Below are 23130 nucleotides of genomic sequence, written 5' to 3' on the forward strand. Positions count from 1 at the left end.
TTTAAGAAGCAACGTCTGATAACCAGACCTCACACATGTGCAGGATCCCTGTGGGAAGGAATCCAGCTCTCCTGAATTCCCAGGCTCCCTCCCAGGGCCGGTCCTGGGCCTTCCTTCCTGGGCCTCATGCTCTGCCCTTTTCTCAGGAGCGCCACTGGGGAGGCCTGGCACGAGATCATGCTGTCCTGCCTCGGCAGCCGGGCCTGCGACGCGCTCGCCAATGCCGCTGAGTGTGGGAGCGACTTCGCCTACTTCTACTTTGTCTCCTTCATCTTCCTCTGCTCCTTTCTGGTGAGTCCCGGACGCTGTGCCCATCCCGTCGCCTGTGTCTGCTGGTCTCAGACCGCCTTGGGCCCCCCTAGTCTCTTGCTGGTCCCTGATTTTGATCCATGTCACATGAAAGCTGATTCCACATCGATGGTCCTCATTTCCCCAGAGATGAGGACCTCGTTAATCCTGAAAGGACCCACTGGGTAATGAGCTCCTGTGGGCCTGCCTTTACTTCTGTGGAAGGGGTTTTAAGTTTCTGTAGGGCAATTGTCCCTCAGTTCTCAGCTTCTAGAAGGACTTGCACTGTGGTGATAAGATACGAAGCCGCAGAATTCCAGGCAGCCTGCCTGTGACCCATGAGCTATGGAAACTCATGGGGTCAGGTTGGAGGTGTCAGTGGGCCAGGTCGCAGGGTGTGGATTTTATTACAAGTCAGCAGAAGGCTCTGGGACACTGTGAGCAGTGGCATCCTCTGCTTGACATCTTAAAACCTCACTCTGGCTTCTGGCTTCTGGTCAGGAGAGGCTGTAAGTGAGCAGGAGATAATTAGAGGTGACAGTTGGAGAGGGTGGGTGTGAAAGAAGTTGTGTGGACTTGGGCTGCATTGTAAAGGTAGAGCTGACACGATTGAACACGAGCATGAGAGTAAAGGAGGGAAAAACGCTGCCTTCTGGGGTTTGCTGGGGTGATGGAGTGAGTGGTTCTTGCCCCGAGATGGAAAGGTTGGGGAGCCATGGGCGTGGGGATAAGGAGGGGGTGGTTAGAGACACGTGGGGGCCTCTGGGCTGGAGATGTGGATTCGTCGTCGTTCGTATTTGGTGTATCCATCAGGCTTGGTGATACCCTCTAGGTCCCTGTGTGGTCCAGAGACCCACGGCTTAAACATTGCCTGAGCACTGGTTAGAAATGCAGATTCCTGGGTCCCTTCCAAGACTTGCTGTATCAGGATCTCTGGGAGAGGGACCCAGGAATCAGTTTTAGTGAACTTCCTGGGTGATTCCTTGTGTGCTAAGTTCGAGGAGCACTGACCTATGGAGAAGAGGGCTGAAGACTCAGCCCTGGGGGCATTTAGGAGACAGAAGGGAGCATGGGATCCAGAAGTTGATTCGGAGCAGTGAGGCAGGAGAGAGCCAGGAGAGGGCAGTCCCCTAAAAACCAAGGGAAGAAGGTGTCCCTAGTGGGAGGGAATCATCAACCATGTGAAATATTGTTGGGAGGTAAAGTAAAATGATGACTGAGAATTGCTCATGGGGTGTGGAAAGGTAGAGACCATGGGTGCCCTTCACAGGAACAGTTTCTTTGGAGTGTTAGGATCAAAGCCTTACTGCAGCAGGTTCAAGAGATAACAAGAAGCAAAGAGCATAGCAAGAGTGGACAGCTGCTTTCCACAGTGGGCAGTGCTGAGCAGACACTTCAGATTTACAGTCATAACTTTCATGCAGGACCAGCCAGCACAGTTTGTGCTTTTCTCGGGCCATATTCTCTACTTGGCGCCATGGGTAGCAAAGTGCATTATTCAGATTTGGGATTTACCAGACAAGTGTAAGGAGGGAGAAAACGATGTGTGTAAAAGTATCATCTTAGTGCTGGATGTGGGATCAGGCCTGGGGACAGGAGGGAGGGGAGGGGCAGGACCACTGGATCAGAGGTCCCCATGGGACACAAGTATTAGATGAAGTGAGCCAGAAGGATAGGAACTGTGGGCAGAGAGTGAGACATCTGTGGTTAAGACTTTGGAGGTGGTAATGGTAATGTTCATTGGTAGTCACTGGCAATGAGTTGTTTTGCAGTCATACGAGTAAGGGGCTGAGATGATGGCGGGAGGCTGGGGGGAGGTCAGGGATCAGAGAGGCCAGGCAATAGTTGACCCATCTCTGTGGATATTAACAGCAACAAGAATTAAGAGTAGATGTGGGGACAAATACAGCAAGTCAGGTGCACATTTCCCAGGAAGCAGGGGGAGGTTGGTAGACCAGAAACCTTAAACGGCAGGCTTTTTTCTTAAGAGGATGGAGGGGGACACCACTGTTTCACCTAGAGCAATGGGAAATGAAGAACGTTCGGGTAAGATGAAGATAAAAGAATTTCTATTGATGGTGAACTGAGAGTTTTGGAAGGTACAGTAGAAGGTTGGGGTAGTTGGGAAAGGTGTGCATTTGAGACCGATGAGCTTGCATATTGATAGAAAAATACAGAAAAATCTATGAAACTAGTCTTTCACTAGTTGCCAGGAACCAAGGAGAGGATTTGCATGTTGGGGTCATTCCCTGATACATCAGAAGACCCACTGTGGGCAGTGGGGAAGGAAAGCTTTCTGGAGAGTCACCCGTCTTGTAGGTAGGGGGGACAGTGGTCTCTGTGAAGTTCAAAGACATCTGGTGCTGCAAGAGCCAGCCAGTCCATGGGCGCAAGGTTGAGCCCAGCAGGTTGGCTTCACTGTGCTCTGGCTGCAGACATGCGGTTCCACAGAAAGCCACATTCACGATGCCACACCATCCACAGGACCGACACTCCCTGGACATGTCAGGGGTGAGCCGAGGCATGACATTATTCTGTTGGTTCCATTCATCCAGCAACTCCACTTCTGAGTATATATCCAAAAGAAATGAAGACAGGATATTGAAGCAATATCCACACTCCCATATTCATTGCAGCCATTATTCACAGTAGCAAAGATAGGAAACAGCCTAAGTGTCCATCAACAGATGAATGAATATAGAGGATGTGACACACACGCACACGCACACACACAATTGAATAGTATTCAGCCATGAGAAGGAGATCCTGCAATTTGTGACGACATGGATGGACCTTGAGGGCATTATGCTAAATGAAATAAGCCAGATAGAGAAAGACAAATAGTGCATAGTATCACTTATGTGTGGAATCTTTTTTTAAAGAAGTCAGCATCATAGAAACAGAGTAGAAAAGTTGTTGCCAGGGCCTGGGGATTGGGGAAATAAGGAGAGGTTGATAAAAGGGTGCAAACTTTCAGCTATATGAACAAAGTCTGAGTATCTGATGTAAAACATGGTGAGTATAGTTTTTAAGACTGTATTATATAAGTGAAATTTGCTAAGAGAGTAGAACTTAAATGTTCTATCACTAAAAGATAAACATGTGAGGTGATAGATGTGTTAGTTAACAGATGGCGGGACCCTTTCACAACGTATATGCATATCAAATCACCACAATGTACACCTTAAGAATCTTACAATTTTGTTAATTCCACCTTAATAAAGCCTGGGGGTGGGGGACAATGTGGTGCTGGCATAAGGATAAATATAGAGAGCAATGGAATAGGATTGAGAGTCTGGAAGTGAACCCAAACATCTATGGCCAATTGATTTTTGACAAGGATGCCAAGACCATTCAATATGGAAAGAACAGTTTCTCTAACAAATGGGGAGGAGCTAACTGGTTATCCACATGCAAAAAAATGAAGTTGGACCCTTACCTCACTCCATGTAAAAATATTAACTCAAAATTGATCAGAGACCTAAGTGTGAGAACTAAAACTGTAAAACTTTTAGAAGAAAACATAGGGAACCAATCTTCATGACCTCAGATTTGGCAAAGAATTCTTAGATTTGACATCATAATCACAAGCAAGAAAAGAAAAAAAATAGATAAATTCAACTATCAAAATGCAATACTTTTGTGCATTAAAGGATATTATAAAAATATGAAAATACAATAGAAGGAATGGGAGAAAATATTTTATAAGGGGTTAATATGCAAAATATATAAAGAACTCCTACAACTCAACAACAAAAAGAGAAACAACCATATAAAAAGGGACAAAGAATCAGAATAGTCATTTTTCCAAAGAAGATCTTCAACTGGCCAGCCAACAAGCACATAAAGACATTCAACATCCTTGGTCATTAAGGAAATGCAAATAAAAACCACAATGAGATACCATTTTGCACTCACGAGGATGGCTAGAATAATTTTTTTTTTTTTAAACAGAAGATACCAGGTGTTGGTGAGGACATGGAGAAATAGGGACTTTTGTGCATTGCTGATGGAAATGTAAAAAACAGTAGCTTCTGTGGAAAACAGTTTGGAAGTTCCTCAAAAACTTAATCATAATATTACCATATGACCCAGAAATCCCATTCCTAGGTATGTACACGAGAGAAATGAAATTTTATGTCTACACAGAAATTTGTCCATGAATATTTGTAGCAGCATTAACCATTAACAGCCAAAGGTGGAAACAACCCAAATGTCCATCAGTGGATGAATGGATAAACAAATTGTAGTACATACCTACAAAGGAATATTATTCAGCCATAAACAGGAAGGAACTTCTGCCAAATGCTGCGACATGGGTGAACTTTGAAAACATCACACTAAGTGAAAGAAGCCAGACTCAAAAGGTCATACATTGTATGGAGTTTTTTTTTTTTTTGCGGTACGCGGGCCTCTCACCACTGTGGCCTCTCCCACCGCGGAGCACAGGCTCCGGACGCGCAGGCCCAGCGGCCATGGCTCACGGGCCCAGCCGCTCCGCGGCATGTGGGATCCTCCCGGACCGGGGCACGAACCCGCGTCCCCTGCATTGGCAGGCGGACTCTCAACCACTGTGCCACCAGGGAAGCCCTGTATGGAATTTTTTATTCGAAATATCCAAAATAGACAAATCTACAGGTACAGAAAGGAGATTGGTGGTTTCTAGGGAATGGGAGGACGGAGGAATAGGGAGTGATTACTTAGGGGTGCAAGGTATTCTTTAGGAGCGATGAAAAGATTTTGAAACTAGGGAAGTGGTGGTTGCACAGTACTGTGCGTACGCTCAATGCCACTGAATTGTGGACTTAACTGTATGTTAAGTGAATTTCAACTCAGTTAAAAAAACAAAACAAAACAAAATACCTGAGCTGTAGTTCTCTAGAGCCCAAACTATTAAGTCCAAAGTTGCTACTTTCCTTGAAGGTTTACCTGAGAAGGGGAGAGGGTGGGGACCACACAGTGGAGAAGATTAACCTAGACGGCAGGACAGATCATGGACAGGAGAAGCTGGGCCTGAATGAGGACGGGGTGGGAGAAGTAGAGAACAGAAGCCTTCAGAGGACAAATACTGGGTTGGGGTTAGCCTGTGGGACCTAGAACCCGGGGAAGGATGCTGCTGGTGGTGGCGGCAGTGTAAAGGGGGCCTGGGAAGCCCTCTGCAAGGCTGTGGAGGGAGGAGGCTGGGCAGGCTCTGCCTGAGTCAGTGGCGTCTGCTGCCCTGTCCGCCTCACACGGAGACTTTGGCTGCAGGTGGAGAGGTGCGGGAGGGGGCAGGCTGAGGTCTCTGGATGTCACCTCTTTTCCTTCCTGTCCTGCAGATGTTGAACCTCTTTGTGGCGGTGATCATGGACAATTTTGAGTACCTTACGCGGGACTCTTCCATCCTAGGGCCTCACCACCTGGACGAGTTCATCCGGGTCTGGGCTGAGTACGACCCGGCTGCGTGGTGAGTGAGCCACCATGCTGTGTGGTCCTCAGGGGTGGTCCCTGCCACCCACGGATCTCAGCACAGGGCTGCGTGGTGAGTGAGCCCCACGCTGCGTGGTCCTCAGGGGTGGTCCCTGCCACCCACGGATCTCAGCACAGGGCTGGTGGCTGCAGACATGTTTCAAGTGAGTGTTCCCCCTGTGGATTTTGGCTGGGGTAAGTTAGGGTCCATCCTGCTCCCCGTGGGGTACTGCTGAGCCCGCCTCCCAGGGGGTGCGCTCATTCCCACTCTCGGTGTTCTTGTATACAGCTCCCTGGGCTGAGAAATCCTCTTCTCAGACCCTCCGTCCAGCCCTTCGGAGGTTACCTGGGGGTCATGGAAGGTTTTCAGGGGGTTGTGAGACTCAGGGTTCCTATTGACGGGAGCTCACCGTCTTCTCACGTCTGGGGTCGTGGAGAGCGTGTGGAAACAGAGAAGGACCTTCTCTCAGGGCCTCACCGTTCTTGTGAAGCTCTGAGACCTCTGTGGGCAGAAATAATGTGGGGCCTCAGGACATTCTCCTCTGTGGACTCGGGGCTCTCCCTCCCTGCCATCTCCTTGACGTCAGGAGCCAAGTGCACCTCTGTGTCACCAGCCCAGGCCGCGAATAGAGGGTTCTCAGTAAAGTTTTGTTGAAATCAGATGAGCTGCCAGGAAGGGTCTAGTGTGATTGAGGCCCTTTGGTCTTGGTGAAAAAGGGTTACTGCGCTGCTGTTGCGTAAGTGAGGGGCGATTCGCTTCCAGACGGAGCAGGGGTGTCCTGAAGGGAGTGGCTTGGGGTCAGGAGGCGGTGGAGACTGTGTTTCGTGGGAGATGCTTGCACACCTGTGACATTTCGTCCTGGGGGTCAGCACGGCAGCACGGATCCACCACCTGCCGATTTGTCTGTTCCTTCATCGCTCACTCATTCCCTTGCTCATTCATTCATTCACCCTCTCGATCCGTGGCTTGAGGAGTTACTAAGGGTGCACTCTCTGCAGCAAAACACAGGACGCAGAGGGCCCGAGAGACCTGGCCGTCGGTAAGACTCAGGCCTGCTCAGCGCGTCACTCACGGGGAGCCCGGGAGTGAACTGTGCCCCAGGGCGGGGGCTCCAGGGGGACGAGAAGACCCTGGAACGGGGGTGCCGCCGCTTCCCGCCTCCTCTCCCTCAGGCTCCCTGGCCTGCCCGCGTCCCTGTGGCGCAGCTCTGTGTCTGGTCACCCTTTGTGTGGCAGAGGCCTTTAGGAGAGGGTCAGCGTCCTCATGGGAGGATCCTGCTACCCACAGAGCACCTGGGACTCTGAATCCACGTTCAGCAAGGGGAATACTCTGGAGCTTTCCAGGCCCCAAAATCCTGGGTGCTTGGCTGCGCTCCCGTACCCACTTCTTATGCAGTCTCCCTGGAGCCCCCATCCCATCACAGTGAAGATCCAGAAGGCGTTATGTGAGGCCCTTTCCGGTCTGGGCAGCACCAGGGCCCTGGGGCTCTTCCAGGCCCAGAGCATCTCTGAGTGTGTTCCAGTGTAGTGAAAAATCGGCAGTTTTCACACAGTGTAGAACAAGCCTGGCTGTTATTTATGGTTCGTGTTGTGTGTGACTTTTCATGGTCTTGGAGAGTCCCAGCATTTTTCTGATGCATCAGCACATTTGCCCACAGCACATGCTTGAGTCCACAGGCTCAGGGGTATTCCTGGGTTCTCTGGTCAGGAAGGCCCAGTCAGACCGGAGGGGAGACTGACCACACCCAAGGCCTGGTCCTTGTCAGGCAGAGGGCGGGAGGGAGTCCAGTGAGGCAGGATTGAGGCTCATTCCAGGAGGGCCATCCTGACTGTGGTCTGAAGAGATGCTGCTGCTTCTGGGCGTATATTTTTCTAGAGGAGAAAAACACAGATGTTGTATAGAGCATGACTTGGACTAACAGGCAAAGGCAAGTCAGTGCAGGCCTGCGAGAGGGGGGTCATGTCTCCCAGATCTCTATGGACTGTAGACCCAGCACCTCCCCAGTCAGCCCCAGGTGGAGCAGAATTAAGACACACAAGAAGTGGACTCGGGCCAGACGGCAGCTCTGTGATTGTGCACAGAGACGGCTGACTGTCTCCCAAATCCAGGGTTCTAGAACTGGGGCCTCTGGAAGGCATAGGCATTCAGGAATATGGTGAAGTGCTTATGGAAGAGTAGATAGCAAAATGTAAGCCTCAGCCCAGAGCAAGATACCAGCAGGATAACACAAGACCCCCAGTCCGGAAGTAGCACAGGCATGACCTGCAACTGACACTCAGACGTGCTTCTCCCACGAGCGGCTGGGGCGGCGGAAGGCTCGGCTGAGGCAGCTGAGCAGGCTGGGTCTGTACCCCACGACTGGCAGGGCAGAGCGTGCTTGAGCCTTCAACTAGCCTCTGTGACAGCTGCAGGGCCGTGACCATCTTTATTTCCCAGGGACCATCTGCCGTCTCCTCGTTCTTGGGGAGGCTGAAACAAAAACAAACTTTATGAAATTTCCTGAGCTTTTGTGTGTATGTGAGTGTATTACGTGAGTGTGCACAAGCATGTGCATGTGTGTGCTGTCTGTGCACAGGTCTGTGTCCACCCGAGTGCATGTGAGTGTGTTTACGTGCAGGCAGGCACACGTGTGTATGCACGTGTTTTTGCATGTGCAGCAGCACGTGTGATTGCGTGCATGTGTGCATGTGACTGCGGTGCATCTTTGCGTGTGTGTGTGTACGTGTGTGTGAATGCAGGTGTGCTTGGGCGTGTACGTGCACGTGTGTGTGTACGCATGCATACTGTGGGGGGATGAGGAAGGCGTGGAGTTGTTGCTTTCTGGCGCCGCCTTCCCCCACCCTCCGTTTTGCTGTTGCCTCAGTGCTTCGTGGTGAAGTGTGGAGACTCAGCAGGAGGGTCACTACCCGCTACCGTGAGCGATCTGTCTGCTCACCCTCATGGTCACCCATCTGTCCAGTAAATGTCTCTGAGCCTGTGCCATGTGCTGGGGCCTGGGGCCCACGGGGGAGCAGGCGTGTGCTCTCAGCTCTGCTCGGCCCAGCTGGGCGTGGGGCAGAGGAGCTGCAGGCCAGGCGTGTCTGCAGAGGGAGAGCTTACCTCTGGCTGGTAGGTCAGCGGAGGTGGCAGCTGAGCTGAACTGAAGGAGCGGGGTGGACGGAGCTCGCTCTAGAGGAGGGTGGGGGCGGGGGCATGGGAAGGGGCTGGGTGCCTGGCTCGCGGGGAGGGCGCATCGCAGAGGGGCTGCAAGGTGGCCAAACAGCTAGCTTTGACTTCGTTTTATAGACAGAGAGAACAGCTTTGGAACCAGCGTGACAGGATCAGGCCCCCACTTTTCCTCTGGTGGCGGCTGAGGGGTTTGATGGCAGAAGAGAGAAGATGGGCCAAGGAACAGGGGTGACGGTAGGGGCTGTGCCTCCGCCAGGCTTCCAGCCTCTTTGTGCTGGTCCCTTGGGTCCACAAGGTTAGCAAGCACCTTGCGTGAGGCCGGAATGGGGCTTCCTCTTCACTCCCTCTTTCCCAGAAGTGAGCGCAACACAGTTTGGAGTTGGTGAGACTGAGGGGGCCATCTTGCAGGAAAGGCAAGCGTCAGCGTGGGCTGGGGTGCCCACCCGGGGACAAGAGGGGCCCTTAGCCAGACCCGCAGACCCCAGGGAAGGACACAGTGTGCTCAGAGAGGCAGGGATAGTCAGGAGAGCCACGTGTGCAGAGAAGGCCCTGGGGGCTCAGGCACTCAGGGAGTGAGGGGAGGGGCGGCCAGACAGCCGTGAACGAGGCCCAGGGGTGCTGTGTGCAGGTGCACACACAGGGCCCGAGGCTGTTCTGTAAGGAACGTCTCCCGGCTGCAGTGGGCTCTGGAAACTGTCTGCGGGCCGCCGCGCCTCCTGGGGCTCTCTGGCCCAGGCCCCAGCCGGGAGCCGCCTGTCCAGCCTGCCCCGGCTCCACCTCCAGACTGCGCAAGGCTGGGCGGGCGGGACGGGCTCCTCGTGCCTCTTGCCATGACCTGTGACGTTTCCTTTCCAGTTGCCGGATTCATTATAAGGATATGTACAGTTTGTTGCGTTGTCTTGCGCCGCCCGTTGGCTTAGGGAGGAACTGCCCTCGTAGGTTGGCCAGCCAGGTGTGCTACTCCAACTGACATACCCTTCCCTGCCCGAAATGCAGACACAGCACACACTCCCTGCCTGGTTTGGGAATGATGACACCTCACCTCTCGCCCCTCCTGCCCTGTCCTGCCTGCACTCCAACCTCCTGGACACTTCGGTTCCCCATCTGACTCCCGACCCCTCCAGCTGGCTGGGGACCGGCAGCCTCACGAGACGGTGCGCACAGAGCTTTCTGGCCGGGCCGTGAGGATGGGGACCGGGTCCCACCTGTGCCAGGGAAGCAGGCGTCTCACCCGGATTTGCCTCCGGGCTCTTGAAGGTGGACTGAAGGTCAGACAGTCCAGAGGCCGAGGGCCCCCGAGGAGGGGGTGTGGGCGCAGGTAGACCAGGAGCAGCTGCCCCTCTGGTCAGGAGAGTCCAACAGCCCAGGGCTTTCTGGTTGCTGGGGGGAGGAGAGGGCGGAGGCCGTGGGGCCCAAAGACAGGTCCTGCTTCACCTCTGGTTGCAGCCACTCAGCTGAGCCCAGGAGCCCTGGGAGGAGGGCCAGACCCTGGGGTGGATGAACCTGCCAGGAGAAGGCTGTCCGCCTTCTCTCTTCGGTGGCCTGAACCCGCCTGTGTCTCTGGGAGCCCAAGCAGGTCCCGTAGGCAGCCATCCCAGGGGTGGAGGTGAGGCTTCAGGACTGGTGGCCCGTCTGCCTCGGAGGAGACACAGTCAACAACCCCTGGACACCTCCCTGAGTCTGGAGCCTTATCCCTTATGTTGGTCCCAGCCCTTCCTGGCGTGCTGTCAGGAGGGTACAAGAGTGGCACCAAGCCACATCTCACCCCAGCTGCCCCCCCGCCCCCTCTGCAGTCTCCCATTTCCCACCCAGCCGTGACCCAGCAGCAGCCCTGCCCCGGGCCGGCCTCGGGTGTCTCTGGGCCTGGAGCTGGCCTTGGCCCCGTGGACTTCGTCTCTAGAGCCTCGGGGCTCCCTGCAGAACAGCGTGGCTCGCGCTCTCGTTTTCTGGCCTGCTTCAGACTTTTCTCCACTTCTTAAGCCTCTCGGCTAGCTTGGAAGCCAATTGAGCGTGAATTGGCTCATCAGGCAAGCTGACGTCTCTGCTGTGGGTCTCCAGCCGGCCTTGCTGGTCACTTAACTCTGCCAGCTGCCCTGGCATGGTGAAGCAGCTCTTTTCCAATTTGGCATTACCCGTGGCTTCTGAAAGTGTAAAATCAGAGTTGACAACCCAAAGCCGCCCCGATGCAGCCTGTCATTCCCTCCATGTTCATTAGCTCAGATGCCCCCCTGCCCGCTCCCTGCGTGGGACCAGGGTGCGGAGGTGAGGCTGGGGCAAGGAGGGGATCGAGCCCAGCAGAGAGATCCCTCATTTGACCTGTTTTGTCATTTAATCCGACGCTGGTTAACTGGCTCTGTTTTCTTGTCTGCTTCCTCCCCCTTCCCTCCTGCTGCGCCCCTCCCGTGGACCCCACTCTGCCTCTGTCCTGTGGGCCGGGCCTCCAGTGGGCGCATCAGTTACAATGATATGTTTGAGATGCTGAAACACATGTCCCCGCCCCTGGGGCTGGGGAAGAAATGCCCTGCTCGAGTTGCATACAAGGTAGACCCCTCGCCCACACCCCGCAGGCTGTCTGTGCTGCGGCCGGGCTCCCGTGTCTCTTCTGGGGCTTGTCCATCTGTTTGTCTGCTGCTGTGCTGTCTCACTGTTTCTTTCTCTTCTCTGCCCCGAACATCTCTGCTTCCTTCCCAAACAGAGGGAAGCAGACACCACGAGGTGTCCCTGCACTGGCCCCTTGTCCCCCAGGGCTGCCCCTCTGAGAGCCCCTGGGGAGGCTCGGGAACATGGAGCTGGAGCCCACCAGCTGCCTCTTCTCCTTCCCTTCTCTTCCCTAGAAAGGAGGGGACAGGCCAGCTTTTTTGACAGAGCCTGTTTTTGCTCCGAGCTCAGGACCACACTCTGCTCCTCTGTCCCCTAAGCCCCTGATGTGGGTGGAGTTGTCTAGCCCTGAGGGTCCGACCCTGGGGGAGCAGCGGCCTGCAAGGTCTCTGCAGGGTGCACCTGAGGAGCCCGCCCCCAGCCCCGCATGTGCAGAACTTCCCGGGCTGGGGAGGGAGCGTTGTCTCTAGGGCTTCGTGGGTTCACGGAGCCTTAAGAAGGAAGGGTGCTGGAGAGAGGCATCCTGCCTTCATTCCTGGCGCTCCAGAGGGCCCTGTGGGGTGAGAACAGCCTCTGGGGCCTGGGCGGTCCCATGTCCCTCCCACCCTGCTGCTGAGGGCCCAGCGGCTGAGCTGCAAGGAGGGGGGTAAACTGAGGACACCGCCAGGCCTCCCTCCAGGGTGGGCGAGCAGGCCACATGGCCCCATCCCCAAGCCTGCTCCCACCTGCCCCTGCATCCTCCGTCACCCGCTTGGTGAGTAAGCACCTCCCATCCCTCCAGCGCTCCGCCCTCTCAAGAGCCTTAGTGCTCCCGAGACTCAGCCAGCAAGTGTCTGGGGCCTGACTGCTGTCTCCCTCTCTGAGCAGGCTTCCCACCAGAGCTTTCATCTTTCTGATTCTGTCCACACTGTCTGTCTCTGTGCCCGATTCTGGGCTTGCGTCTCTCCCCTGGCTCAGCACAGCCTCTGGGAGCTAAGTGGCTCCTCCAGGCCATATGCAGACGCCTCTAGTGTCTTCCTTGGTCCTCCCCTGCCCGGCATGTGAGTCGAGCCTGCCTGGAGGCCGTGCATGAAAGGCTGTAGCTTTGTCCCCAAGAAGGAGAGCTGTGTCCACACTGACACCTGGGGCCAGGGTGGGCAGCCAGGGCCGTGACGGGGTAGCCTTTGGAGTTCCTCCCCGGGTGTGCTGGCCAACTCCAGGTTCTGGCAGTGAAGAGACCAGGTGAGGCCTCGTGGTGGGTGGAAGTGGATGGGCTTGGTGAGCTGGGGAGGGTCAGGAGATGCACAGAGTGCCATGTCCAAGAGGGTCTAGGCCCAGGCAGAGACTCCTGTCTGTTTGCCCTGGTCTCGCCCCTTTGCTGCTCCCTGAGATTCCTGGCTCTCCCGGGCCTGGGCAGGCAGAAGGGGCTCTGGTAAAGGTGCCCCGGACGGAGCTCTCCTCTCTTGGAAAACACCTGCTTGCCCCTCCTTCCCGCTGGCCCCTGACTCCCTGACTCTCCCCTGGCGTGGAACCCCTCTGCCTCTCCCACTGCCATCGGTGCTGGTCTCCAGGGACACCGTGCTCTGGGAAGCCGTGTGTGTCACACAGGTGACCAGCAAGGTCCTAGGACCATGATTGGAGGTGCCAAGTGGGGCTTTGCCAGCATTAGGGGAAGGAGTCTGGGCTCGTGTCTCTAGCCACCTGCCCTCCATCAGGCTGAAGACTGGATTTGGTGCCAGGATGCTGGGGGCAGGCCTGGGGGCAGAGTGGCCCTAACCAGAGAAGGGACAGAGAGGCTGCCCTGTCACAGGGTGCAGGCTTGGCAGAGGGCAGGCAGACCCCAGGGAGGGGCCCTGTGCCCCCACCCCTAGCTCCCACCCTGGCTGGGAGAGGACAGGGGGCTCACGGTGCCCCGAGGGCTCCACTCGGCAGGCGAGGTGGCCCCCCCGATGCTCAGGACGTTCCAGACACACCTGAGACCCTTCTCCTCCTGGAGATCGCATAAGTTCTCAGAGCCTCAGGGGCACACCTGTCTCCAGCTGTTCTGTCCTGGAAAATGGAAGAGAGGAAAGGGGGCTGTTCACCCGATGGGGAAACAGGGAGCAAGCTTGCAGGGCTCCCAGTCTGGTCCGAGCACTTGTGTTCCTGTGGGATAGCCCTGGGTCCCCAGGCAGCTAGCTGGCTGAGCCTGAGGCCCTGTTCAGTCACATCTGTTTGGGTCCTTCCCCCTGGAAGGAGCTGCTCTCTAAGGCTTCCCTTGCTGCCTTGGGCTGGCGGCATCAAGCATCTCTTCCTGGCCCCATAGCTGGGTGGTGAGAGGCAGAGGCTTCCCGGGGCTGTGGGTCTCCTCACTGGGAGCTGACCTCTGAGCCTGTGGTCTTGGCTGCCCCACCCGTCGTCCAGTGCTCCTGTCTGTGGGCTGCCTCAGGGGTTCTGCAGCCGGCCCACACCCCTCTTCAGCCTAGGCCACACACTTGTTCTGTCATGGGCAGTGGGCAAGGGCCCCTCTGGCTGAGACATGCCTGTTCTTTCAGAGGGATCCAGACTTATGGCCTGGCCCCGTTGTACAAGATGTACCTGGACTTCTACTTTTGTGCAGCCAAGGGAACCCTCAGCTCAGATGAGGGTGGGAGTCCAGGGGTAGTGTAAATGCTGGCAAAACTCCCATGCATCCAACCTCTCTTGGTCCTGGGCACCTGCAGGGACCACCTCTGGGAGGCCAAGCCCAGCCTCCAGGGCCCTCGAGCACTGTGTAGCCCTGTGGCGGGGGCACCCTGGGAGGCCTGGCCCTGACCTGCCCCCTTGTCCCCAGCGCCTCGTTCGTATGAACATGCCCATCTCCAACGAGGACATGACCGTCCACTTCACGTCCACGCTGATGGCCCTCATCCGGACCGCACTGGAGATCAAGCTGGCTCCAGGTGAGCAAGCCAGCCTTGAGGGAGGCACAAAGCCAGGGCTGCGCGAGCGCCCCTGGGAGCCGCCCCAGGCGGCTGTGCAGGGGCGGGAGGAGGGGCCTGTCTGGACTGGATGGAGGACGACTGCCCCTGGTACCTCTGTCAGACCGATCTTGTCCCCCGAAACCATCCTGCACGTTAGTGCTGCAGTGATCCCATTTTCACGTGAGGAAGCTGAGGTGGAGTGAAATGGAATGACTCCAGATTTCCCAGGGTTCTGCAGTGTTGGAGCCAGCGTCACATGAGCCAGTACCCCTCATGGGGTGAATAGTCTGCCCCTTCCCCATAGTGAGCCCAATTCCCCCATCAGGCCCTCTCCGGAGTTACTGGTAGAACGACACAGCCTGAGCCACACCAAGGAGGAAATGAACCTCCCCTCCCCACCGCATGTGATGACAGCTTCCCCTTCGCAGAGAACATGAGTCACCAGAGGGGCCCTCCCCCCGCATGGCCTTCCTCCCTGCACCCGTGCCCTTGAGCTCCGCCCTCTCTCGTGTAGCAGATGAGCAGAGGCCAGTCCTCCCGCTCGCACACTCTGCCCTGTTTTCATCATCTACCCAAGGATGTCATGACAGAAATTCTGTATTCTATTTCTTGCCCGGTCAACTATCTCTCTCTGCTGGATTATTTCTATCAATATGTAAATGTGCTGTTATTTTTCCTATTTTTAAAGTTTTTCTCTTCCCCGTCCATCGACTTCTCTCTTTTTCTTCTCTCCTTCTTAGCCACAGGAGACACAGGTCTGCATTGTCTCTGATTTCTCCTTTCCTAGTCTGCAGTCCATCTTTCAGTGCAAAGCTTTGTTGGAACTGCTCTTGTCAAGCTCCGCAGGGACCTCCCCTTCTCAGCCCTTGCCTTACGGACCTGTCCACAGCCTTTCCGCAGTTGTGACTCCCTTCTGTGTGAAACCCCTTTGTGTCTCTTTTTCTGTCTTCTCCCAACCTCTGAAGGTCACTGTGTGCCTCAGGCATACATTCTCACCTTTTCCCATGGCTTCCAACGTTGTGAATTCCAATTTTGTATTTTTAGTCCAGGTCTGCTCCTACACCCCAGGCTTATATACCCGACAAATTATTCACCGTCTGTACTTGGAGGCCCAGTGAGCATGCAGAGTTCACGTGCTGACCCTCGAGTCCCAGATACTCCCCAGATTCCTCCCTGTCTCCATCAGTGGAAACTGCTGTTAGAGTTGCTCAAGCCAAAACTTTTGCAGTCGTTTTTATGTCCTACTTTCTTTTCTTACCCTACTTCTGATCCATATCTGAACCCGTATAGTATCTTCTGACTCCACCTTCAAAATACACTTAGAATATGATCACTTGTCCACCCTTTCCTACTGCCACCTCCTGGTTCAAGTCACTCTTGTTCTTCTTGACTGGGTTGTTGCAGTAACCTTCTAACTGGTCTGCTTCTGCCCTTGCCTCTTTCAGTCTACCTTCAACACAACAGCCAGAATGATCATGTTAAAAATCAAACCAGTAAAATTATCAAACCTCTAGCTAGCCTGATCACGAAAAATAGATAAAAATAACCAATATAAGGAACGAAAGAGGGAATATCACTGTAGATCCTGCTGACATTAAATGGATAACAGGGAAATTTTGTAAACAACTTTATGTCAATAACTTCAGTAACTTAAATGAAATGGAAAAATTCCTTGACACAAACTATGAGGCTCATTCAAAAGTAGATAACCTGGAAAAATAAAAGGAAATAGGTAACCTTAGTAATGCTGTATATATTAAATAAATTAAATTCATAGTTAAAAATCTTCCAACAAAGAAAATCATGGGCCCAATTTGTTTCATTGATGAAGTCAACCAGACGTTTAAGGAGGAAATAATTCTATACAAAGTCCTGTAGACAGTAGAAAAAGAGAAGGTATTTCCCAATTTATTTTACGAGGCCAGCATTACTCTGATACCAAAACTGACAGAGACATTACAAGCAAAAAAATTACAGACCAACATTCCTCATGAATATGAACAATAAAATTTTCAACACAACTTTAGCAAACTGAACATGTTGATTAAAGTAGGGTTTATCCCAGGAATGAAAAATGCAAGGTGGGTTCAAGTTTAAAAATCAATCAATATAACTTAATATATCAAGGAGGAAAAACTATATGATTATCTCAATAGATGCAGAAAAAGCTTTGACAAAATTCAACATCCATTTATGATACATAAATTCTACATAAACTAGAAATGAAAGCAAACTTCCTCAATCTGATCAAGGATATCTATGATAAACCTACAGCTAATGACATGCTTAACAGAGAAAGCCTGGCTCCTTTCCCCCTAAGATCAGTGACAAGGCAAGGATGTCTCCTGTCGCCATTTTTGTTCAATATCATACTTGAGGCTCTAGCCGTTGTAACAAGTCAAGAAAAAGAAATAAGAGGTGTACCAATTGGAAAGAAATAAATAAAATTGTCTCTATTCATGACTGACATGATTGTCTATACAGAGAATCTTAAAGAATCAAATAAAAAGTTAATAAAACCAAAGCATCTACGAGCCTAGGAATACCAAGGATTGCTGGGAACCACCAGAAGCTAGGAAGAGACAAGAAGCTTCTTCATTAGAGCCTTCCAAGGGATCACAGCCTTGTCGATACCTTGATTTTGAGCTTCTGGCCTCCAGAACTGAGACAATATATTTCTGTTGTTTAACGCTGTGAGAAGAAGTTACTGAAACTAATACCTGAGTATAGCAAGGTCAGTATATGAAAAGCAGATGTATTTCTATAGATTAGCAATTAACAACTAAATTGAAAAAGTTCCATTAAAATTGCACCAAAAACATCAAATAACTGGCTAACTCTAAAAATATATATGCCAGAGTGTATGCTGCAAATTTCAGAATATTGACCAAAGGAATCTTCTTTAATAAATAAGCCAAGCACGGCGTCGTGTTCATTGGGAGACTCAGTATTGACAGTTCTCATATGGATCGGTAGGCTCAGTGTTATGCCAGGCGAAACCCCCACAGGCTTCCTGGGTTGGAATTTATAAACTGATTCTAAAATATACCTAGAAAAGCACACAAACTTGAGGAACAAAAACAATTTTGCAAAAAGAATAAAGTGTTTCAGCCGTTTAAAGAATGACAACGGTAAGTACTGATGAGAACGCAGAAAACTCGAGTTCTCGTGTTCCTAGTGTGGATACAGTGGTGCCGCCGCTTTGGAAAACAGCTTCACCGTTCTTGATCGTGTGGCCCAGGCATCCCACTCCTAAGGGAGATGACATGAAAGTATACACGCACACAAAAACCTATACGCTAAAGTTTGTGGCTTTATTCATAATCGTGCCAAACTGTAAACAACTCAACCATCAGCCAAATGGTGACGGATAATCAAACTGTGGCGTGTCTGTGCGATGAGACGGTTCTCACTCAGCAACAGAGAAACAGGCTACCGATGTGCGTGGGTGGGGCTCAGATGCATCGTGCTGGGTGAAAAGTCAGACTCGACAGCATGTTGTGTGAAGCCATTTGTATGACATTCTGAGAAGATGAAACAGTTGAGACAGAAAACACATCGCTGATGCCAGGGCCCTGGGAGAAGGCGAAGGGGTGGGCCACAAAGGGTACGGAGGGAGCTGGGCAGGGGTGCCGAGCTCCTGCCTGGATTGTGGTGGTGGATCCACGGTCATATGCATTTACCAAAGTTCACAGAGTGGGAGAACTAACAGGGTGAATGTTTATGTACGTAAATCACACTTTAATAAACACGATGTTTACAAAAAGCTGGATCAGAGTACTTTATTCCTCTGCGTGGACCCTCTGCTGCTTCCTGTCTCAGCGGCCCCCACCTGCACGTCCTCTCCCTCTGCTCCAGCCTCGCCCTCCTGGCTCCCTGGCCCCCTTCAGGGTCCCGTGAGCCCTTTCCTGACCGTTCTGTCCGAACTGCAGCCCTCCTGATAGTTCCTGTCCCTCCCCTCTTGGCTTTTCCTGTATCCAACAGACTGGATTTTTAACTTACTGCTACTTTATCGTAGACTAAGATCATGTACCTCCACAAGGGCAGCGTCCTTTGCATTTGTTCCCTCACCTAGAACAACACCTGGTGTTCGGTGGGCGCTCAGTAACTTTTATGGAATGATCGATGAATGGCTGGAACACTGCGGTGTCCCCGCCCAATCCCATCGCCACCCACGCCTACACGGCCTCTCACCCTCGCCACTGGGCGGCTCAGCTCCCACACCTCTTTAGACAGGTTCTGGCGGGGAGCGCTTTGACCAGCCTCCAAGGCAGTGTTTCTCCCCCCTGCACCTTTCCTCCAGCATGGGGTCTCTCCCCGCCCACCCCAGCTCCGCCTGTTCCCCCAAGGGGGCTGTGGGATGGCTCCTAACATCTCTCCTCCCTTCCCACCCTTATCCTGCCCCAGCTGGCACAAAGCAGCATCAGTGTGACGCAGAGCTGAGGAAGGAGATTTCCTCTGTATGGGCCAATCTGCCCCAGAAGACCCTGGACTTACTGGTGCCACCCCATAAACGTAAGTAGGGTGAGAAACTCGCCCTGCCCACCCCTCTTCTGTCGCACCCAGAGGCAGAGCAGGGAGTCCTGGGTGAGGGCAATTGAGTCACCTTGGAGAGGAGGGCTCACGTCCTTGGTAGCCCCGAGCACTCGTCTCCAAGGTGGGTGCCAGGGGCTGTGGGAGGAGATGTCTGGGCCATATTCCATTGGGCAGAGTCACCCACACTCCTAGTGTGGGGGATTCCCTTCAGAAAATGCGGAGAAAAGGTAGGGAGACGCCTACAGTTGGAGCTGGCGGAAGGATGAGGTGTCTGGGGTTAAGCTGAGCTGTGCTGTGTTGGGTGGAGCCCGGTGGGGCCTGGGGAAGAGCCAGTGCAGCTCCAGGTGGGCCAAGCCCCACGGTCCCGCCCGCGGGTCCAGGAGTCCTCGTGGTGGCTGCTGGCTCCTCACCCCAGCCCACCCCGCATGTCCCGCTTCTCTCGTATTCCCTCCCTTGCCTGCCGTGCTCTGCAGCCGATGAGATGACAGTGGGGAAAGTGTACGCAGCTCTGATGATATTCGACTTCTACAAACAGAACAAAACCACCAGAGACCAGATTCACCAAGCTCCCGGAGGCCTGTCCCAGGTACCAGGTTCCAGGAGTTCCAGGAAGTAACCCCGAGACTCTGCCACCTTCCACTGTTTGGCAGCAGAGGGGACCCAGCCCCTTCTTGAAGAAAGTGCAGCGGGAAAAAAAGGAAGATGAGAGGTTCTTGCGGCCGCCTCTCTGGCCCACAGAGTCAGAAACCCCATATATCCTGTGCTTCCGTTAGTGGGAGGTGCACACAGGCGGGGCCCAAAGAGGTTCAAACCTACTGCCCAGGGTCATGATGTGTCCCACTCATGCCTCTGGCTGGGATAGTTTGGAGGACTTCCTTCCAGAGCTCATCCTTCAAAGATGACGACTTCACCACACAGCCAAAACCTTTGGTGACTGTGTGTAGACTCTCATCGATAAAGTTGTCCTGTGTCCAGCACTCAGGACATTCACCCCCAGGGTGCGAAGTGTCTGGTGCCCACACCCCAGCCCTGAAATCTCCTCCGAATTCTGCTCAACCTGGGACTCTGGCAGCCTCTACCAGTCAATCCAAGTGGATGATGAGATGAAATCTTTTTGCCATTTGTAATCAGATCCAGTCCCCAAATTGTGTAGGAAGGGAAACTGAGGCTCCAAGAAATGAAATGACTGTCCTGAAGTCACTTACAGGCCAGATTGGGAATGGGCTTCTGATGGGCGAAGGGCAGACCCAGGGATCCCCATCCTGCCCTGGGGGTTCCGGACAGGTGGCCGAGCACCTTGGTGCCTGGGGTCCATGGGGCGTCCCCGGCCTCAGAGACCCTCCTCCTGGCACCCCTTCTGCAGATGGGCCCCGTGTCCCTGTTCCACCCTCTGAAGGCCACGCTGGAGCAGACGCAGCCGGCCGTGCTCCGCGGAGCCCGGGTTTTCCTTCGGCAGAAGAGCTCGGCCTCCCTCAGCAATGGCGGGGCAGTGTGAGTACCACCGGGCAGAGCGTGGGGCCTTGGCGGGAGGAGGGCAGGGGTCCCCCCGGGGCTCCCGTGGGCAGTGCCCCAGGACAGGGAGCCCTTGGGTCTCACCTCCACCCAGCCACACCCACCTCCACCCAGATGCTTCGCGGTGGGTCCAGCTGGTCCAGTCTGCCGCCGGAGCCGGTTCTGTGGTGCGTCTGAGGCTAATTCCTGTAACAGTAGACAGGTGCTCTGACGGCACCGGGGTCACCCGATTTAGACAGTCTGCTATTCCAGCCCACGCCTCCCACTGCGGGAACCTCTTTCTCAGGTGAGGGCTCCCCCCTGCTTCCTCGCTGGCCTTCGGTGCCTGCAGACCATTAAGAAGGTATCTGTTTCCACCTCAGCTTCTCACCGCTTTTTGTTAACGGCCTGTTCATGTTCTCACCTTCCTTTAAGACACTTTCCCTCTCAGATCTCCATTTGATATTGATGTCTGTTTTGTAGACAAGTTGGCAAGGTCTTTCCCTATCACGTAACTCTTGGTAACGACCCAAAAACCAAGTGGTCCAGAATAGGCATCCCTGTGGCACTGTGAGGGGTGGTAGCTGGTGCCAGGCTGAGCCGCACTGGGGGGCAGGACCCTCTCAGCCACCGCCCCCAGTCAGAGCGGGTGTCCCACATCTGCTAACATCCCGTTGACCGAAGCAGCTCATTGGTTGAGCCCAAAGCAGGAACGTGCGCTCTGTCTCACCGGCAGGGGCTGAGGGTGGGCCTCACGCCCACTTGCCGTTCTGGAGAACCACAAGGCCGGGCAGCAAGCATGGCTAGGGCTCCCGGTTTCTTCCTCTCCTGTGCCTGTTCCGGACACTCTTTTTGAAGCCCGATTTTGGGTCATGGACTGTGGGTCAGGTGGCTTTTGCTGAGTAACAAACTGCTGTACTTAGGAAGCCAGGCCTAAGTGCTCTGGGCCTGGGCCCGCTCCTGTGGGGCCAGCGGGCCCAGGACAGCATATTCTCACCTCCTGTGTCTGGGCTTATCGGTGTGGGGAGGCCGGAGAACAGCCCGAGGGGAAGGGTTAGGGTGCAGGCGTTCAGGCCTCTCCTTGTGCCCCATTGGCCACAGCAAGTCACCTCCCTAGCCCGAGCTCATGGGACAGGGGTTGACACTGCGGTGGCACAAGTCCAGAGGTGGAGAGGCCACGGGACACTGGGAGAACCTAAGCACAACTGGTAACGCTCCCGTGCGAAAACCGCACTCTTGAGTGCATGCAGGCCCTGAGGGCTGGCCTCCCGGCCCCTGGGAGCCCCCGTGTTCCCGCACTCTCCTTTCTCCATGCTGATTACGATCCCATTTGTGCATTTAAAGTTAAACAGTGGATTCTGAGTGTCCGTGTGTGTGTCGGAGGGGATGGGGTGGGGAGGTGTCTTTGTGGACTGATCTGAGCTGGGCTTTCGGTTCAGGAAAATGAACGTCGCTGATTTCCATGGTTATAATTTCTACACAAATCAGTTACCACCCCTTTTTGTTGCACGTGAGAGAGGGCCCAATGTACCGAGGCCAGGCAGTGGGGGCATTTACTGAGCCTTCTGATGGCTGGTGTAAGTGCCCACCCGGCCTCGGCATGGTGTGACCTCAGAGGTGACCAGACCCTGGGGCCAGCGTCCGTCCTCCTGGCCGTGGTTCCTCTCAAGGTCAGCCTTGCCTGAGGCTAGAGCAGCTCCAGACAGCACCGTGCAGGGGAGATGCTTGCAACTTGAGAAGATGAAGGATGTTCTCAGAAACCCCAGTGATGGTGCGTCTGGTCATCGGCGTGGCCAGCTTAGGCCATCCGGCTTCACCTCTGAGCTCAGAGTGTGACTGTTGCCCCGCAACCTGGGTGACGGAGAATGTATGTGATGCCTCACTGTACACAAGAACGAGCAGAAACCCAGGCAAATGCTGGGCTGTTGTGGTGCCACTTGGGAGACACGATAAGAAAGACAGACGCTGACAAGGAGAGGGCAGGCGGTTAGGTTGTGTGTGGTGGGGAAGGCCTCCAAAAGTGGTCTCACCAAAGGTGACACTTGTGCCTAGACCCAGGGCAGGAAGGCCTCCGTGGCTGGGGTCAGGGGAGTTGTGAGTAGCCGTGGGCCATCAGGGCTGACGGAGCAGCCGCACAGGCTGGATGCCTCACCTGTGTGCACGTTTGTGGCCTTGTCCCACCGCACATGTGAGCCCCTGTCTAGGCCAGATGTCCCCAGACTAGGGTCCCCTCTCTGCCCATCAACTCTGAGAGGGCACGACCGTTGCTGTACCTCCACTGGAGAGTGGCCACACTCAAGGGGCCTCCTTCCTCTGGGCTCCTTCTAGCCCAGAACAGGGTCGGGGTGGAGGTTTCTGGCGGGTGGGAGCCAGGTTCTGTGGCCCATGGACCTCCAGGCCCACAGGACAATCCTCTCTCCTCCACAGACATACCCAAGAGGGTGGCATAAAGGAGTCGGTCTCCTGGGCCACTCAGAGGACCCAGGAGGTGCCCTGCGAGGTGACGACGCCCCTGGAGCGTGGCCACTCCGCGGAGATCCCGGTAGTGCAGACAGGAAAACCGGTGAGGGCTCCCAGGGCTGGGGGCCGAGTTGGGGGTGGGGTGAGAGTGGGAGGGTGAGGGCGAGAGCAGGATGGGGGGAGGCTGGCATGGGGGAGAAGGTGAGAGTGGGATGGGGG

The 23130-nt window shown here is 54.3% G+C and overlaps 1 protein-coding gene across 3 annotated transcripts in view; it reads left to right on the top strand.

Annotated features, from left to right (window-relative positions):
* The window catches only part of CACNA1B (calcium voltage-gated channel subunit alpha1 B), a gene marked incomplete at its 3' end in the record, with an annotated part of 192444 nt that overhangs the window by 166316 nt on the left and 2998 nt on the right, over positions 1 to 23130 (top strand). For 2 of the 3 annotated variants that reach the window (XM_079927741.1, XM_079927743.1), the window contains exons 35-42: positions 147 to 291; positions 5607 to 5734; positions 11350 to 11446; positions 14295 to 14403; positions 18832 to 18939; positions 19434 to 19546; positions 20324 to 20451; positions 22879 to 23014. In XM_079927741.1, coding sequence (XP_079783867.1) covers positions 147 to 291; positions 5607 to 5734; positions 11350 to 11446; positions 14295 to 14403; positions 18832 to 18939; positions 19434 to 19546; positions 20324 to 20451; positions 22879 to 23014 — 964 coding nt within the window. The remainder of the gene's footprint in view (positions 1 to 146; positions 292 to 5606; positions 5735 to 11349; positions 11447 to 14294; positions 14404 to 18831; positions 18940 to 19433; positions 19547 to 20323; positions 20452 to 22878; positions 23015 to 23130) is intronic. The other variant, XM_079927742.1, reaches the window with a different exon arrangement.

This window comes from Stenella coeruleoalba (assembly GCF_951394435.1).
Source record: "Stenella coeruleoalba genome assembly, chromosome: 7".
NCBI classification, from domain to species: domain Eukaryota; kingdom Metazoa; phylum Chordata; class Mammalia; order Artiodactyla; family Delphinidae; genus Stenella; species Stenella coeruleoalba.